The sequence below is a fragment of the Danaus plexippus genome, chromosome 8, assembly GCF_018135715.1.
Source record: "Danaus plexippus chromosome 8, MEX_DaPlex, whole genome shotgun sequence".
Taxonomy (NCBI): Eukaryota; Metazoa; Arthropoda; class Insecta; order Lepidoptera; family Nymphalidae; genus Danaus; species Danaus plexippus.
Window position 1 is genome coordinate 7,920,694 of NC_083542.1, and position 16,554 is coordinate 7,937,247.

Here is a 16,554-nt window from a genome sequence, read left to right on the forward strand (position 1 = left end):
CATAGTACTAATATCCAGTAGATATTAAATAAAGAACTATATAAGTTAAACAAATCGCGATAGTTTGATTTTAGTGTTTTAACATTTGGAGGAAAATAAATTAATATTATTTATTTCCAGTCAAGTTCCAGCACCGAATCAGATAGCATTCCATTCGCAAACGAGAACGCGGGGACGATAAAACAGAACAGAGGCCAAATAACTGGTAGACCGCACACCGTCGACTACGGACGAGCGGGCATCAACCTCACCGGCCTACCGCCGCGGAACCCCGACATGAAACCCAACCATCCCCTCCCGGAACATAAAGACGAGAACAAAAGTACGGAACCAGTGGACGTGCTCAATGACATAGGCAACATGCTGGCCAACCTAACAGACGAATTGGACGCCATGTTGGAAGAAGAAAAACGCCAGGGTTTGACTGATTCTTAAAACCTATAATATATTGATTATTGTATTATTTTCTACTCGAATACTTATATTAGTTTCAACAAATTCCAAAGATACATGATCGATGCGATCGATATTTTGACTTTTTTTAATTTCGTTTGCAGGGGAAATATAGGCAACATTTATAATTAACTTTTACATAAGTACATGTTATATTATTTTTAAGAATCCGTTATAAACATAGTTTGTGATTCTGGTTTGAAAATAGTTGGATGCCAAAGCGTGCTTGACGGCGTAATTATAGTGGTTTTGAATGTTAATTGTCAAATGATTATGTCAATGTCAATGTCAAATACCACACTCAAATTTTCTCTGTGGTCGCTCGCTTCACATCCGCTACTAAGCTGAACGCTCGGCCTTAAATCCGCTACATTAGTATACATAAACTATTTCAATTCCTTAACAGATAACAAGCCAGAATGTTCTGTACTTTATGACAAATTATTTATATTTTAGCAATGTTTAGTGTTGTTTATACACGGCTTAGTTGATCTTTCTATAAAATAGTTCCTCGTTTAAATTTAAAATCGTGAATTTCATTTCTTGTAATAGTTCATAATTAGATGTAGACAGATCCAAAAACAGATGATATGGCTATTTTTGTAAATAACATTATACTTAAATTATGTAATAGTATATATCCGTAGCTAGTTTTCCATGTACAATAAAATTGTAGAGTACTTGAATTAATAAATGTAGAATAGAATAGTTAGAATTTATACAGAATTATGTAATTAGTGATAGTGTGGAGTTTAGAAATTACAACTAAATGTATAATAGCCCTTCATATACAGTAGCTATAGATCCTCATAGTTGTATATTGTACTCTTTTATTATTATTTTTTTTTTTCATATTTAAAATACTTTTTAAAACATAATTATGTCCAACATAATCTCTTTTTTGCAAAATCCCAACAGCAAGTCCCTCATGTATTGTTAATTTAAAACAATCAAAACATAATTATTTTTACAATAGGTATAGAATGATTTTTGATAGATTTTAATTTCGCTTTTGTGTTACTTATGTAAATACAATTCTCAAATGAAATGACCTCATTTATATCTAACTGTCCGCTAACATGTGATACACGGTGGCCATGATAAGATAACAACAATCCAAATTAGGTTGTGACATGTAAGTATCATTCAATTAAAGGAGTACAATAACATGTTATGCCCTAATAGTCTTGCTCCTAACACAGACCTACAATAACTTAGTGAAAAGTAGCACTTCATAAGATATTTTTAGCTTTGTACTGTAAATAACTAGATACCAGTGTTTCTATACAGGCCCCTTTGATACCTAACATAACATGTATTTAGACATTTTGTATAACTACTCGTTAATAATGCCGTCACTTTTATTTTTGTTAAGACGCTAGGATAGGACGGTGCTAGAGATACAATTGAAGCAAGCCATATTTTTGCATCATTATAATGTGTATTTTTTTTTTGTTTAATTTTTGTCATTTGTTCTATGAACTAGTCAAAATTTATTTCTGAGTGACGGTTACTTATAATGTTATATGGTAATCAATTATAACCGGAGACAGCTTATATTTCTCTTATTTTATATTTCTGTTCTAATTTGAATAAATAATTGTAATATTTATATCGTGTTTCAATTTCCTACCTTTTCCTTGCAATTGAAAGTCAAGTCATTCTAATCTATTTCTTTTAGAATTTATAAAAGATTTTTAATATGATTAGACCACAGTTTATTAAATACGTAAGTGTATTTAAATAATATGTACAGTCAAATCGAAAATGTTACCTCGAAAAAAAATAATAACATAAACCATAGCAACATTAAAAAAAAAATCAATTTTACAGAGTTGTATTATTAGATTAGGGATATTATTTCCCAACTGTAGCTTTTTTTTGTTAAAGGGGCCAACCGAGCAGTAGGCCTACCTGATGGAAGTAGTACCGTCGCCCATGGACATCCGCAGCTTAGATTTGCGGACGTGTTGCCACACTCGATTAGGCAAGAGGGGGAAAAGTGGGATAGGGAGGGAAAAGGGAAGGGGTAGGAAATGTTGGGAAAGGGGAAAGGGCAACCGGCTCTCACTCATCGGACGAATCTCAGTCATTAAAGACTTTTTACGCTGATCTTCTGTGAGAGGGTGGTACTTCCCCAGTAGAGCCAGCCCATGTTCGAGCTGCAGTAACTTATAACTACTGTTATCACACTTAAACAAACTGATAATGTAAGGATCACTTTATCAGGCTGTTTCTGTTCTGTTCAAAGTTATTAATTTATTAAATAAGTACAGGAAATATTTTTTTTGTAAATTTTCAAACAGTTATAGATAATCAATAAAAGTTCAATTTTTTATACCTGGAAATCTATTGTTCTCATGAAACGGGATGGCCTGGGACTTTAAGCTCTCTCCCTCATACAACAAAATACATGTAAGGGAACCCTACTGTTTTAAGGATTTTTATTAAATTAATAAAACAGATTTTTAAAAACAGGTTAAATTTCTTCAGTTAACTTTAACTTTGATTAAAAATTCAGCTAGTGTAATAAAATAAGTGACGTTAGGTAGCACGTAAAAATATTTTTATTTATATTCAAACATCCTCGTGTCGAATCAAAATATAATTTAAAATGTTATGTGGTAAAATTTTTTTGACGGAATTGTTTATTTTTCTCATTATTAAAGTTCAAAATAAAAAGATAGTGGTGTTGCAAGTCTATTATTATTCTTATCAAACTCATTTTTAGCCTGTATTGTTTGTCACTTACAAATTTGACTTGAGCGGGCTGCGCGGTTCGCGATCAATAACTTATATTGAGATATTCGGAGTTTGCGAGGTCAGAGTCATAGATGGGCTCTTAGGTTGAACCGTGAATACAGAAGGTGTTTCAAGAAGTGGTAAAATGGAGTCAGCTGGTGCTTATGGTGGTGGCAAAGCTGGTGGAGCCTTCGATCCTCAGGCTTTTGTTCAAAAGCCTCCCGTTATTGTTCGCTCCGTTTGTTGGGTATGTTACATATTCAAATATTCCAACAATGTTATGTCATATAGAAAAAATAGACGTTTTTTTGATCAGTCAGATTCTTCATATCCTTTTGCATGTTTTCATAATTTAATAACGTGAATTATCGAACTAGCACACAAAACATTAGTACATATAGAGTGAGTGACCTTGCCATCTCTAATTTGTTGAGTAAATTATGTTTACAAAATCAATAGAACTCAGAGCTGTTTGCTAAAGGCTTAACCATCTTTAAGTAAAATAAATGTCATTTATTTGATAGATATGATTATAAGGATTTTTAATAATCACAATATGAAGGAGATAGTTTCCCAGAATTATTATATTACAGTGAAACATTCAAGTAATAAAATATTATTGCTACACATTATTAATATACAAAAAGATATTTTTCTTTTACAACTGAGACTGAAACTCCTAAAATTTTGTATGTCCTTTGTTAGCTATGTAGGTCAATCAAAAAAACCTGAAATTTTCTTACATTACATTGAACATCTCTAATTTAATAAACATTCACAAGGAAGTCTACATTTTTGGAATTATTTAAAGATTTTCCACAAGTAATAAGGCATTATAATTACATTTCCAAAATATATTTGAATGTGTCAAATATTGGCAGGATCCTCTTTTAATACAAATTTTTCAAATAATATACAACTCTGTATAAGGAACATATTTGATTCAATCCCTTATTTATAGCCATCGACCCCCACACTAAAACTAATATTAAGTAATTCTTCCCAGCTGTTCAGTGTGATTGTAATGGGCTGTATATCTGCCAAGGGCTGGTACATCAGCAAAACAGACAGCAAAGAGTACTGTGTCTACAACGATGATACAAATGCTTGCAATTATGGAGTCGGAATCTCAGTCATAGCATTTGTTGCATCTATAGCTTTCATTGTGGGAGAATACTTGTTTGAACAAATGTCCTCCGTGAAGACAAGAAAACATTATGTTCTTGCTGATATGGGATTTTCTGGTAAGTTTTGTGTATGTAACATTTTAAACATTTCTCATAGCTAATAAAGTTTATCTTTAAATATGTACCGTTCTGTTTTAATATGAGTTAATCAAACAATGCTGTAATAAAATCTCAGTAGGTATTTAGTGTGAAGAATTTAATAAAATTCCAATTAAGCCAGGTCATACTACTTGACACCTGGAATTAATTTAATGGGATCCATTGCTTTTTATGAATATTGAATAATTTTTTGTATTAGTTTTGTTTTCTATAAAGGAAATTCAATAGGATATTATATTTACTGCTTTCGTCATTTCCTATTGGACTTTGAATAGTCATTTTTTAATCACGTATTGTTGAAAACCAGTGCAATGTAAAAATTTGTTTATCAAAGATTCGATTTTTTCGTTCATGACACACATGTATATTTGTATCGAGAAAGACGACAGTTATAATAATTTTTGTAATGGTAGAAGCGAGACATTAGCAAAACACTAATGAACGAATGTTTAAATAAATATTTGCTGGGTTTAATACCAATTGGCGCAGTGAAGCTGTATAACTGCGAAACAGAATTACATTTGTGTTTACTTTAAAACACTTTTTCACTCATTTTTCGATTCCGAACTACATATTCAAGAAATATATTTGGATAGCGTAACCTTTTCAACACGATCAAGTTTATTGAGAGATTCGGTGAAGTCATTTTTTTATATTTTAGGCTAGGTAACCTATTTCCCTTTGAAATCGTATATTATCTTTGGACACTGGCTCGCTCTGATGCTAACCTACGATTGACCCAGTTCATATATATTTTGCATCAAATGTACACATCTTTCTTCCTATGCAATCTACTTTATCGATCAAAGGTTTACATTTGTACAGCTTAGGATACCTTATGAGAATTGAACTTAAGAATACTGCACACATTTTTTGCGATATCGATGAAATTTCTATCGTTGTTTTTCTGTTATGGCAATACTGATTCGTATCGATAAATATAATAATAAAAATTACCTTTAAATTATTAAGTTTAATATTTTATACTAGAAAAAGTAAATGTATTAAACTAGCATTTTATTCACGATCACCATTTTAGGGAGAGGCGGCATTCAGTTGACCTTTGTCGTAGTAATAAAGTCGATAATAAACCTTAAGTGTTCTTTTTTTGTTGTATTTGTCCTCTTTATATGAAGAAGAAATTTAGATTTGAACGACATTCTAATGTATTTTTTGTACAAAATATCGAAATTGGAAACATGGAATGTTAAGGAATACATCGGTAGAAATATCATTTGAAAATTCAATGTCTCACGCCGGCCCTGACCGATTTCAAACATCCTCTTGAAGTTGTAGATGTGCATTCGTTTGTTGAAAATATAACATTCCCATCAAACTAAAGCTTTCATTGTTTAAAAGTCACAGTAAAACTGTGCGAACACAGAATGTGTTATTAAAAAGAACATTTTACTTTTAGTTATCAGTTCAGAGAAAACATCTGACTAAGTGTAAAATTAAAGTAGATTTTGTTCCATTTTAAAACATACTTTGTCACTGTTGAGGCTACAGAAAGAAAGCTCCGAGATCAATACAATTTAAATGACACTTATTATACAAACGATACATGAAAGTAAAATATTTATAGTCCTACGTTATAACGCAAGTGTCTGTCGTTAAACTGAGACGCGTTAAAAGTAACGACCGTCTGAAAAGTCCCGGTGTTGCCATTCTCAATATTGTAATTTTGCTTTTATTGGTCCTTACAAATGTTTATATCTTAATAGCCGAAGTTGCCAGATATTGTAGGTGGAAATTGATATTATAATTGCTTCTATAAATTTTCGAAACATTATATCGATAGTTTCTTGGCCCTATAGTAAAGCTATTATAATTAAACAAGCAGAATAATTTACGTGTCAAGTAACGTATTAGATGAATACTTATGTAACCGTTTTTTTTATGTGATATAATTAGATGTATTCTGTTTTGTCTCGTTTCGCAGCGTTCTGGGCGTTTTTATATTTCGTGGGCTTCTGTTATTTGTCCAACGCCTGGGGTAAGACCGAGAACCCGCCGATGGGTACAGCCAACAACATGCAGGGAGCCATCGCGTTCTGTTTCTTCTCGATTTTTGCTTGGGTGAGTTCAATGTTGCCAACCAAAGAGTCATAGAATATAACTAAATATTTGTGTAATGTATACGAAATGTCTATATAATATAAACAGGTAGCGTGTGCGTTCTTCGCATTCCAACGCTTCCGTATGGGCGCTGACGCGGCCTTCGCTCCCGCATACGAAGTGGAAGGCGCTGGCAGCCCGGGTACCTTCCCCGCCTACCCCGGCGCTCCGGACCCACAGCCGGCGTACAGCGACCCACCCTTCCAACAACAACACACTGGTTAGTACACACACACACACAACTACAAAAACGCTCTAACAATTATTAAAATATCGGAATCGTTCATAATTTATACTACATTATATAACAACCATGTAAACATATATTATGTGATGTCCCAAACCCCCGCACCTCACATTCGGCGATCAGTAGATCCATCTATGATGGTAGGAATGTCTAATGTGTATATTGTGTGTCATTTCAGGTAACATGGACTACACCGCCCCTACATACTGAGCACACTCACACACAAACACACTTGACAAGTGAGTTATAATTAATACTGTATAAATCATATCTCGTACAGATCTCATTAAAACATACCCTGTGACTATTCTATGTTTGAAATTATTTAAAATATTTATAAAAAAAAAAACTAGTCAAAAATACCGGCCATTTTGTTTGTTATTTTTAAAGTATTAATTGTAACTTAATTGGTAATAAACACAGTCTTAAAATTGATTTGCTCTAAGCGAGTGTATTTTTGAAGTTAAAGAGAATAATATATAACAGAAATTGAATCTCTGAAAATATATAACAATATTGATATTTTATAAAACTTCATCAATAATTAATTCTGTTAAGAAGAAAGTGGTTTTTATTAATCAAATAGTGTTAACGTAAAGTATGTATTGAACCTTCACCGTACCTACCCGCAGCTAGGGTTATTGACAATATATGAAATTTGTAAATAACATGAAAAAGTTATATTTTTATATTATTTTTTCATTGTGATATTTTGTTTTGTATTGTATAGTTATTTATTTAAATTATTTTATTTATCATACTTGTTAAGTTTTATTTTTTTCCAAAGACAAAATTATAGAGGATTGTTTTTGATTATGCTGACAATACTGTTAATGTGACACCGGTTGCAGACTCGCACTGAATGTTAGAAACGAAAGTAATCAAATCATCTATAAACCAAATGATAGCTTTTAAGAATAGCTTATATATTGAAATATTGTTTTAGAATCAATATATATTAATAATTCATTTAATGTAGGCGATATGCATATCGATATTTTCACATACTATAGTTAATTTTATCCTGAAAATAGTATAAAATGTAAGTGTCATACAAATGAGTCATTTCTTTCTGTGACATTTGATTCTGACAGATCACTAATAAAAAGTCACAGATTAAAAAGAAAAGACTCGGCTGTTTGATATCTAATATTTCTCGAAATATATAATTAAATATTTGCTGTTGACAAGCTTTGCTGTGTTAAAATATTTGTATAAGTGTAATTAGGAATTATCAACCATATTTATAGTGAAATATTTAATAGCGTTTCAGTATTATTCTACGTCTATAAATAATTATATCGTTTAAACTGTATATTTTTATTAATAAAGTGTTTAGTACAAAGCTAAATAGTCGTCTGTGGTAATTAATTATTCGTAAAAAGTATATAACATATATAAATATTAAATTTTATCGGAAACATTTCCGATTTAATTCTGATTACCATCGACACTAGTTGTTAACTTAGATTGCACTTTGTCCTAGAGTAGCAATAGTCTATGTAAAATGCTATTTTGAATGTTATAATTTTTAACAGTAGTGTGATCATATCAGTTGTACGCTAAATAATATATTTTTAACATTACATAGATTATATATTATTGCAATTAAATGTACCTAGTTATTGCAGTGGGCTCATAAACCAAAGACAGAAACCAAATTGCTGGCCAATAGTAAGATTCCATTAGTATATACCATTCGGATAGATGAAAATGTTGTAATGCTTTGTAAGATAAAAAAATAATCTTTATATTGTAGAGATATTTATGTAGATGTACCACATACCTAGTACTGTTCAGATACTAATTAATTATCTTCGGATACCAGATTGTTTAAGTGTTGACTATACTACGTGTCATTTGTATGTGACTTAATATTATTCAATAGATATTATATGACTTACTGAACTTCATGATAACAGACTCACCTGTACTTACATTATGTGGAAGTATATTTTTATTAATATAAAAGTGTTAGAATATTTAATCCATTCTAATAAGGTTAGATGTTATCGGCTTGACTTTGCAATTGTTAACATTTCAATAAACTTTGGTTCATCGACTGAACATAATTATTATAATTATCTTTGATTAAAATATATCTCATTGTCTAAATACTAATTTGTTCTGGATGAAATTAATTGTGAAAACTATTCTACGAGGCCTAAAATGTCTTAAATCTGAATATAACATTGTGAATGAGTTAAAGACTATGCTTATTGTACCACATATAAATGTTACACGCACAAGAATTAAAAATTAGATAATTATGTTCAGTGTTAGCCGAGGCCTGTCTCGTGAAGCGCCATGTTATTGTAAAATCATGTAAATGAGAATTGAAATAAATTGGATTATAGATGTGTACACGTTGTTTTATTTATGTTTTATGTGTGACATTAAAATACATAACAAAATTATACTAATATGTTGACCGAGCATAATTCAAGGGGCTTGACCTGATGAAAATTATTAACGTAATTGAGAAGTTGTATAGGATTTGGTATTTATTTTTTTTTTTGATTAAATAAAAATTACAAACATGTTTTTAAGTTCTTTGACAAGTATAAATTACTTTTATGAAATGTACAAATACGTAAGCGGTCACATAATGAATTAGCCTAATTATGAACGAATGGAGGAAAGGAGATGAAAGCAATTTTATTTTTCAATATATCACCATAAATACTAACACGCTGCTGACATCTGTGAATCAACATATTTAAACCTTTATAAAAATTATAACAATTTTTATTTTCAAAATGGCCGACGACGGCCGCATGAAAATTTTCTTCCTGTTAAGTCACGTTTTAAATTTGGAAATATATAATAGTCGGACGGATACAAGTCTGGACTGTAAGGTGGATTTTCCACTACTGTGACGCCTTTAGATATGTTTAAGAGCAACAGGACACCTTTAGACAGCTTGCCACTTTGAATTTCCTTTATCTTGTCTCGTAATTTATTTATTAACTAGCTGTTACCCGCGACTCCGTCTGCGTAAGAAAAATTATAAGAAAATGTGACAAAACTTTAAAGCCCCGTATGCGCCCTGCCTCTCACTCGCGCGTTATAATTTAGGGATCTTGAAAAAAGTACCCTAAGTTACTTTTTATTACATCAGCTACCTGCCAATAAGTCCCGTGAAACGCGGGTCCTTCATTTTAGACATTAGCCGAAACAAACATACACTCGTATTGTGTTTACATATATATAAAAAAATAGGGGTTGGTGATAAAAAAGTAAAAATTTTGGGTTGTATGTATTTTTGATGCCACATTATAAAAAAATTTCATTCAAAAATTTAAAAAAAAGTTTAAGGCTGAACAACCCTTATCACTAAGGGGTATGAAAAATAGATGTTGGCCGATTCTCAGACCTACTCAATATGCTCACAAAATTTCATGAGAACCGGTCAAGCCGTTTCGGAGGAGTACGGGAACGAACATTGTGACACGAGAATTTTATATATAAGATGAAGAGACGAATATTAATATTTACCGTTCACGACTATATTGAGTTCTTTAAAATCCACTATCAAAATGCCTCAAAAATATCAAAAGATTATGAAGATCCATTTTGTAAAATTTTAAGAAAGGAGCTCGGACGGTGGAGGTTAGTTTTTAACGCGCTTTAGATAGAGACTCCTTAAACCTACACTCCCTGCCCTTCTCAATCCAACGCGATGGACCGGGCACCCGCATGATGAATCCATAGAATGCTGACAAATTTTGTCTCATCTGGGGAGTCAGGGCGACTTCCTTTTGTTGTGGGTTTATGCACCCGAATCCAAGGGCCAAAAGTTGCACGAATTACGTCTCTACGCTACTCGGCCAACTTCAGGACTTCGGTTCGACTTTGGAAAGCAAATAATTAAAATAATTTAATGATATTCGATGAAAATTTTCAAATTCTCCAGATGTCTCCCGCGTGAATTCAATAAACTGTTTCTCAATAGTAAATCAGTTAAAAAATACAATTAATTAAAAAAAGTAGTGCCCAGGCTATCGGCGTTCCGCACCTTAGAGCGAATGAGCTCATTGCGAAGTTGAACTAGTGTGTCGAGATGCACTTCGGACTGGAGCCAAAATTTATCGAGTACTTCACGAGTAATGTAGAGGAACATTATATTGAGTGAACGATAAACGTACTATTAAATGCACCACAACATGTAGCGTCATGTCTCTTTTCATTGGTCGATAAGTCGGTAGTTAGCCCGATTGCCGGGAGTACCCGCATGCGAGCTAACAACCTATGAAATTCACTGGTCGATAACTCGGTCGAATAAACGTGTGCGGGTGATATCCGCATTCCGGAATAACGGAATTCGCATGCGTTATAGAAATCACCCGCACCCCGTATGCGGGCTCTGACGACCAGTGAAAACGATAAACTCTTTGCGGGCCCTATGGCATGCGTTACAGAAATCTCCTGCACCCCGAAAGCGGGCCTTATCGACCAATGAAAATGCGCCCGTAGGATCATATCAAGCCAGTTTATTATAGACGACTAGTAAATACCGGTGATATCATATCATTTTAATAAGTACCTAATAACGCTATTGTGGGGTGAAATGATAAAAATAGTATTGTAAACATCAAAACATATAATATTTCATAATATCGTATGTTTTGGATCCTCCACGTTATTTGTTATGAGAGGCGTTACTGCGAGTGTAGTGGCTACAAAAGCATTAATATCATCTAACAGCAGAAAGAACCAATCATTATTTTTTTTTTATTAAAAAAATATTCTTAGTTGTTTATTAATCCTTCATGAATTATATTTTTTAATTTTATTTTCTCAATTTTATTTACCTAAATCCTTAAAAATTATGTCATTTAGCTATTAAAAGAAACGCTTTAATGTAGACGCGACTTGTTAAATGACCCTAAAATTCCTTTTAACAATATTATATATCTTAACAAATTCTAGTTTATCAACTATAAACTAGAATTTGTTAAGAAATGTAGGCCATGTCGATATAATTAAATCAACCTATTTGTTGGAATTAGGCAACGCGCACAAGTTACTAATTTGATTTCATTAGCCCTTTCAATGTTGATAAAGATAATAATTTCGATACAAATGTTTTAACTAGTACTTAATGTAAATAAGAGAATGAAAAATAAAGGGATAAATCATTAAAATGTAGGATTGTCAATCACCTGATAGGTCTTTACATACCTAAAAATAGCCAAATAGGTATATATTAAAGCTCTGGTTAGAAGGGACGTAACCAGCAAAAGTGGCCAACATAACCGCAAGAAACGGCGGCCTTCCTCGCTATTCATGGGAAATTTTAAGGCCTAAGCAATACCATTCAATGAAGCTAGATCAATCCATCACACTTTGAGCTTAAAGAAAAGCAGCTTCACAGTTATAGAGGAAGAAAAATCATGTCTTCAATATCTAAAGTACAATGACGCGTAACGGGCGGAGATACAAAGGCCAGAGCAGTGTTAAAGAGGTTTGTTGAGATCTTCCTAAATTTTGAATTCCTTTCCGCTGAATTTGCGTCACTTACTCCAGATGCGCACATGATCCATAAATTTGATAATATTTGAAAAATATTCACCGGGATAAGTTTTTGCATATTGCATAGGCTTCGGCAAGTTTAACGGTAAAGCTCTTCTTTTTTGTCGTGTCTTCCTGACTTAGGGACGTGATCATCGCTCTTGCCACCACAGCTCTCTAGGCCCACATACTACTCTACTCCTCATCCCCTCCATGCGACCAGTCAGTATTAGTATCTCTAAACACACCAGATGGCCCGAATTCAGTCTGGCGCGGGAGTTAGCCGTATCGCACAACAAAGCTACGTAAATTCTAAATGAAAAGTTGGACGCTGTGTTTCTACTGCACCAGTCTTTGGTTTTGGCGTTGATGAAGAGTCTAAAACACTTGCCTCGAAGATCGTTTAACGTGCTTACTTGCCAAATTATGCCTTCTATTCTTTTGATCAAGTGCTTCGAAAATCAGAGATGGCTGGTTACAGGCACGTAATATTTGAGTAACATATCTACTTTTTAAACTTTGATCTTCCTACCCTCTTACCTAACAAACTTTTAAGATCAACGTAATGTATAGGTATGCTTATAATACTAATATTCGATATTTTTATAATATGAGCTCACCTTAACCACGTTATTAACAACATCGAACTTCCGTGTAAACACAAATATGTAAACACTAACATGTACTGGTAAAAGGGCAATGAAAACAAATGACATTGTACTACTAAAGGTATAGTAGTCGGCACGTGACTTGGCAAGAGACGATACACGCGTATAATACGATTTTTAGTTGTCAACTGTCATAGCATTCGGGAAGCGGGAAACCAGACAACATAATTCCGTGCGCGTGATTGGCTATTCACTCCTGTGTACACTTGCGAATACTTAAGTTGGAGCCATTGTTTTTGTTGCACTAAGTGTACAGGTGCAAACTTGCCGAGATACGTGCCCGCAACGTTTACGTATCTTGACTAATTATATTTATTTAATTATAAAAGCTTTGAAATGTATAAATTACCGTATATCAAACTAGGGTCCAGTCCAGTCTCACCAAATTTTATTTAAACCTTTAATTTTGACTTTAGTACCGCATTCCTTAAGGAAAATCTGATGCGATTTATATATACTTAATACTAATAATGTTAAATGTAACTTAACTTTCGAAAATATTTTTTCATATTAATTAAAAATAAATAAAATTGCTTTTACACATGTAGACGTAAGTTTAAATGCATTGCTGATTCCTTAAAATTAATTAACTTTTTAAAAAATATTATAAATCTCACATAAGGTGTGTGAGGTTTCCCACTACTTGCTGCCCACGAAACAAGGAGTCCAAACTAAAAAAAAACAGCGTAAACATTTATCAAATGAACCCTTGTATGTAGCACCGGTACCTATGACTTTCACATACCGACGAAAATCGCAACATTTAATCACCACTTAAGCCTGTGCAATTTCAAAAAAGATCTTGTTCTAGACAGAAAAAAAATTTCCAGGTAAATAAAAGACTTATTCATTGTTTATTTTTCTTTAATGACACCTTTCCTTACAGCTAAATAATTATCACAAATAAACAGTGAAAACTGATGGATTCACAGAATCTAAATGACATTGGGAAGAACTTTGCTTCACAGCAAATACTAGACAAACAAATATTAACATAATTAATAAGGATACATCATTAACTTTGTCTATTCTACACCGTTTATTGTTCACGAAGTATGTTACACATCTTAACACTTGATTAACTAATGTATTTTTTTTTTGTTAATACTTCGAAGTTCTATTTCAAATAAAACTTAATAACCCTTGTATTGTTTTTATTTTAACTTATTATGTACAGAAATTAAATATATACTACACTTTTTACACAGAAAAAAAATACCTAAAATAAGAAAACCTAATTTCAAACTTATCAATAATATCACTTTTACCAGTACATAAAGGAACTGAGGTTGTCAAACGGAAAACCAAAATCAAATTTGTATGAACATTAGATTAATTGAAATTAACAGAGAAAAAAAAAAGGTAAAATGCACTTACTAACACACATTATATCTTAAATTACTAAACACTAACTAAGAAAATCCTATGTAGACTTTTGTTCCAAAAAATATTTTAAGAAGCATGTATTTTGTTGATTTCACTGGGAACTGTTGCGTAGCATATGACATTACATCAAAGCATTAAATTATGTACTAATTATAATGAATATACAATTTTTAAAACAAATGCCGTCAGCTACACATTCAACTACTATTGGACTTATCTAAAAATTTTATAATCAAAATACTTAGGTAAGATCACATATAGTCAAAGTAAATACATTAAAACAGGCTCGGACTAGATAAAAATTTGTAAATCTAAGCCCTGCCTGCAAGCCTATACTACTTTTTAGCTTTGGCCGCATTCCCTTGTTTGTTAGGAGGCGTCCATCTCAATGCGGAGGGGTCGACACATAACCGAGGCTTCTTGAAATGCGAACTCGCTAGCTGTTCCGCTACTATCTTTGGTGTGACACAGATCACATGCTGTCCTTTCCAATATTTAACCATGTTCATTGATTGTAATGTGGATATTATATCGGTCTGTGATATCCCAGTCATCTGACTCAAGTCCTTGATACTAAGTGTACCGCGACTCGCACTTAACACCTCCAATAATACATATGACCAATAAGATCTATAACTGAGCTTCCCCAAGTCTGATAATGGCTTTTCAGGGCTACCAACTACTTGCTCTAGTCTCGATAGTTCATAGCTGAAAGCAATGAGCAACTTACCATAACCCTGTCTTTGGTATGGTGGTAATGTTAGTATACAGGCAACATTGTTGCCTTCTGGCGAGTCCTTTTCTTTTGAAAAATATCCAACAAGATGCGCCCCATGCTTATCAACCTCACATAGGATGTAAAATAGAAACTGCTCGATATCAAAATAAAGAGTTTTGTGATCTAAAAACAATTTTGCCAGTAAACACAAATTCTGACAATAAATTTTATGCTCTTTTCCATCAGCTTCAAAGATGGCTATGGTGCCTTTCCTGTATATTTCGCTTCCCTGGGGCTGCCTAGCCGTGCATTCGCTCAGATGGTATCTATATGTTTTCTCCATACGCATGTATTTCAAACAATATTCACAAATCCATAGTTTCGACTGTTTTCCGTATTCATCGGGATAGGGGCTGAAGTACCAAGTGTCAATCTCGTATTTACCTATCTGTATCCTATCGATGTATTTAACTTTGGTAATAGCTTCGTGTTCCTTCTCCAAAGCCGCTGTTGTAGGATCCATCTCAGCATAAGACTTCTGAACATGATTGATTTCATCATGTTTACGTTTTTGATTGCGTGTTATTTTGCGGCCCGACTTGTCGGTGAGCAAATGATCTGAGTTTATGTTGTTATTAGAATTTTCACAGACGTCAAATCTATCAGACATAACCCGGTGGCGGGAAACCCATTCGTCAAGCCTTCTATCGTAGCCAACATAATGTACATAATATTCATAACACGATTCCGCGGCGTTGTACCGCGTCTGTATAATCTCAGCCGGGTGCCATGACTCATCGGAACGCCGCACTAAATAATGCTCTCCGATATCCAGAGGTTGCTCTTGTGTGGATTCTGAGTCTTCATTATCGGTGCTACGACACTCCGGATTAGGTAATTCATTGTTCACAATAGGTTTTTCTAACTCTTTATCACCTTTTGCCATATTAAACACTAAACCATTAAATGGATCACGCAATACCGCGCAACACAATCTATTGAAGCGGGAGTAGCCATGCTATTCTGAACATAGATTATAGAGTAATAAATGCGCAATTAAAACTTGTGCTATGGTATCTATGAGCACAATTTATAAATAATATAAACAATTAACATCGTGTGATATAAGTACTACAAAGTATTGAAATGAATCTTATTTAATGTTATAACCACAATAATGACATTAAAAGTCGACTTTTCAGTCCATTAAACAAATGGTTATTTTATATATATTTTATACAGGTATGAATTTCACAATGATTTATTTCAAAAGCGATTGTTTGAAATACTTTATTATTTTAAAAGAAATTAAAAAAAGATACCTTCAAGATAATTGATTCAATTATATTTAAAAATAAAAATCAAAAATATGGTAGTTAGTTTAAAAAAGATATATGGTAACATCGAGTTTTCTACCAATTC

General features: G+C 32.8%; 3 protein-coding genes and 1 long non-coding RNA gene across 9 annotated transcripts in view; 2 read left to right on the forward strand and 2 right to left on the reverse strand.

Annotated features, from left to right (window-relative positions):
• Positions 1 to 2,065, forward strand: part of LOC116775740 (caskin-2) — a 133,791-nt gene extending 131,726 nt beyond the window's left edge. For all 6 annotated transcript variants that reach the window (XM_061521202.1, XM_032668750.2, XM_032668720.2 and 3 more), the window contains one exon: positions 121 to 2,065. In XM_061521202.1, the coding sequence (XP_061377186.1) occupies positions 121 to 435 (315 nt within the window). In that variant the 3' untranslated portion in view covers positions 436 to 2,065. The remainder of the gene's footprint in view (positions 1 to 120) is intronic.
• Positions 2,066 to 3,140: 1,075 nt separating this feature from the next.
• LOC133318869 (uncharacterized) lies at positions 3,141 to 13,142 on the reverse strand. The gene is made up of 2 exons (XR_009752601.1): positions 12,981 to 13,142; positions 3,141 to 6,799 (listed from the first exon to the last, which is right to left on the reverse strand). It is a non-coding gene; the product is annotated as an uncharacterized LOC133318869 (long non-coding RNA).
• On the forward strand, positions 3,306 to 9,210 carry LOC116772752 (synaptogyrin). Its single transcript, XM_032665046.2, has 5 exons — positions 3,306 to 3,442; positions 4,202 to 4,439; positions 6,424 to 6,560; positions 6,648 to 6,819; positions 7,025 to 9,210. The coding sequence occupies exons 1-5, from the start codon at positions 3,341 to 3,343 to the stop codon at positions 7,054 to 7,056; spliced, it is 681 nt and encodes a 226-aa protein (XP_032520937.2). The 5' UTR covers positions 3,306 to 3,340; the 3' UTR covers positions 7,057 to 9,210.
• A 729-nt stretch (positions 13,143 to 13,871) lies between the features above and the next one.
• On the reverse strand, positions 13,872 to 16,181 carry LOC116774614 (histone acetyltransferase KAT8-like). Its single transcript, XM_032667306.2, has one exon. The coding sequence runs from the start codon at positions 16,076 to 16,078 to the stop codon at positions 14,750 to 14,752; it is 1,329 nt and encodes a 442-aa protein (XP_032523197.1). The 5' UTR covers positions 16,079 to 16,181; the 3' UTR covers positions 13,872 to 14,749.
• Between the last annotated feature and the right edge of the window lie 373 nt (positions 16,182 to 16,554).

Bases quoted from the DNA above. Each gene is read 5' to 3' on its own strand.
- LOC116774614 (XM_032667306.2), bottom strand. From the start codon at position 16,078: ATGGCAAAAGGTGATAAAGAGTTAGAAAAACCTATTGTGAACAATGAA.
- LOC116772752 (XM_032665046.2), top strand. From the start codon at position 3,341: ATGGAGTCAGCTGGTGCTTATGGTGGTGGCAAAGCTGGTGGAGCCTTC. The intron at 3,443-4,201 runs GTATGTTACATA...AATTCTTCCCAG, and splicing joins TTGTTCGCTCCGTTTGTTGG to CTGTTCAGTGTGATTGTAAT. The intron at 4,440-6,423 runs GTAAGTTTTGTG...CTCGTTTCGCAG, and splicing joins TGCTGATATGGGATTTTCTG to CGTTCTGGGCGTTTTTATAT.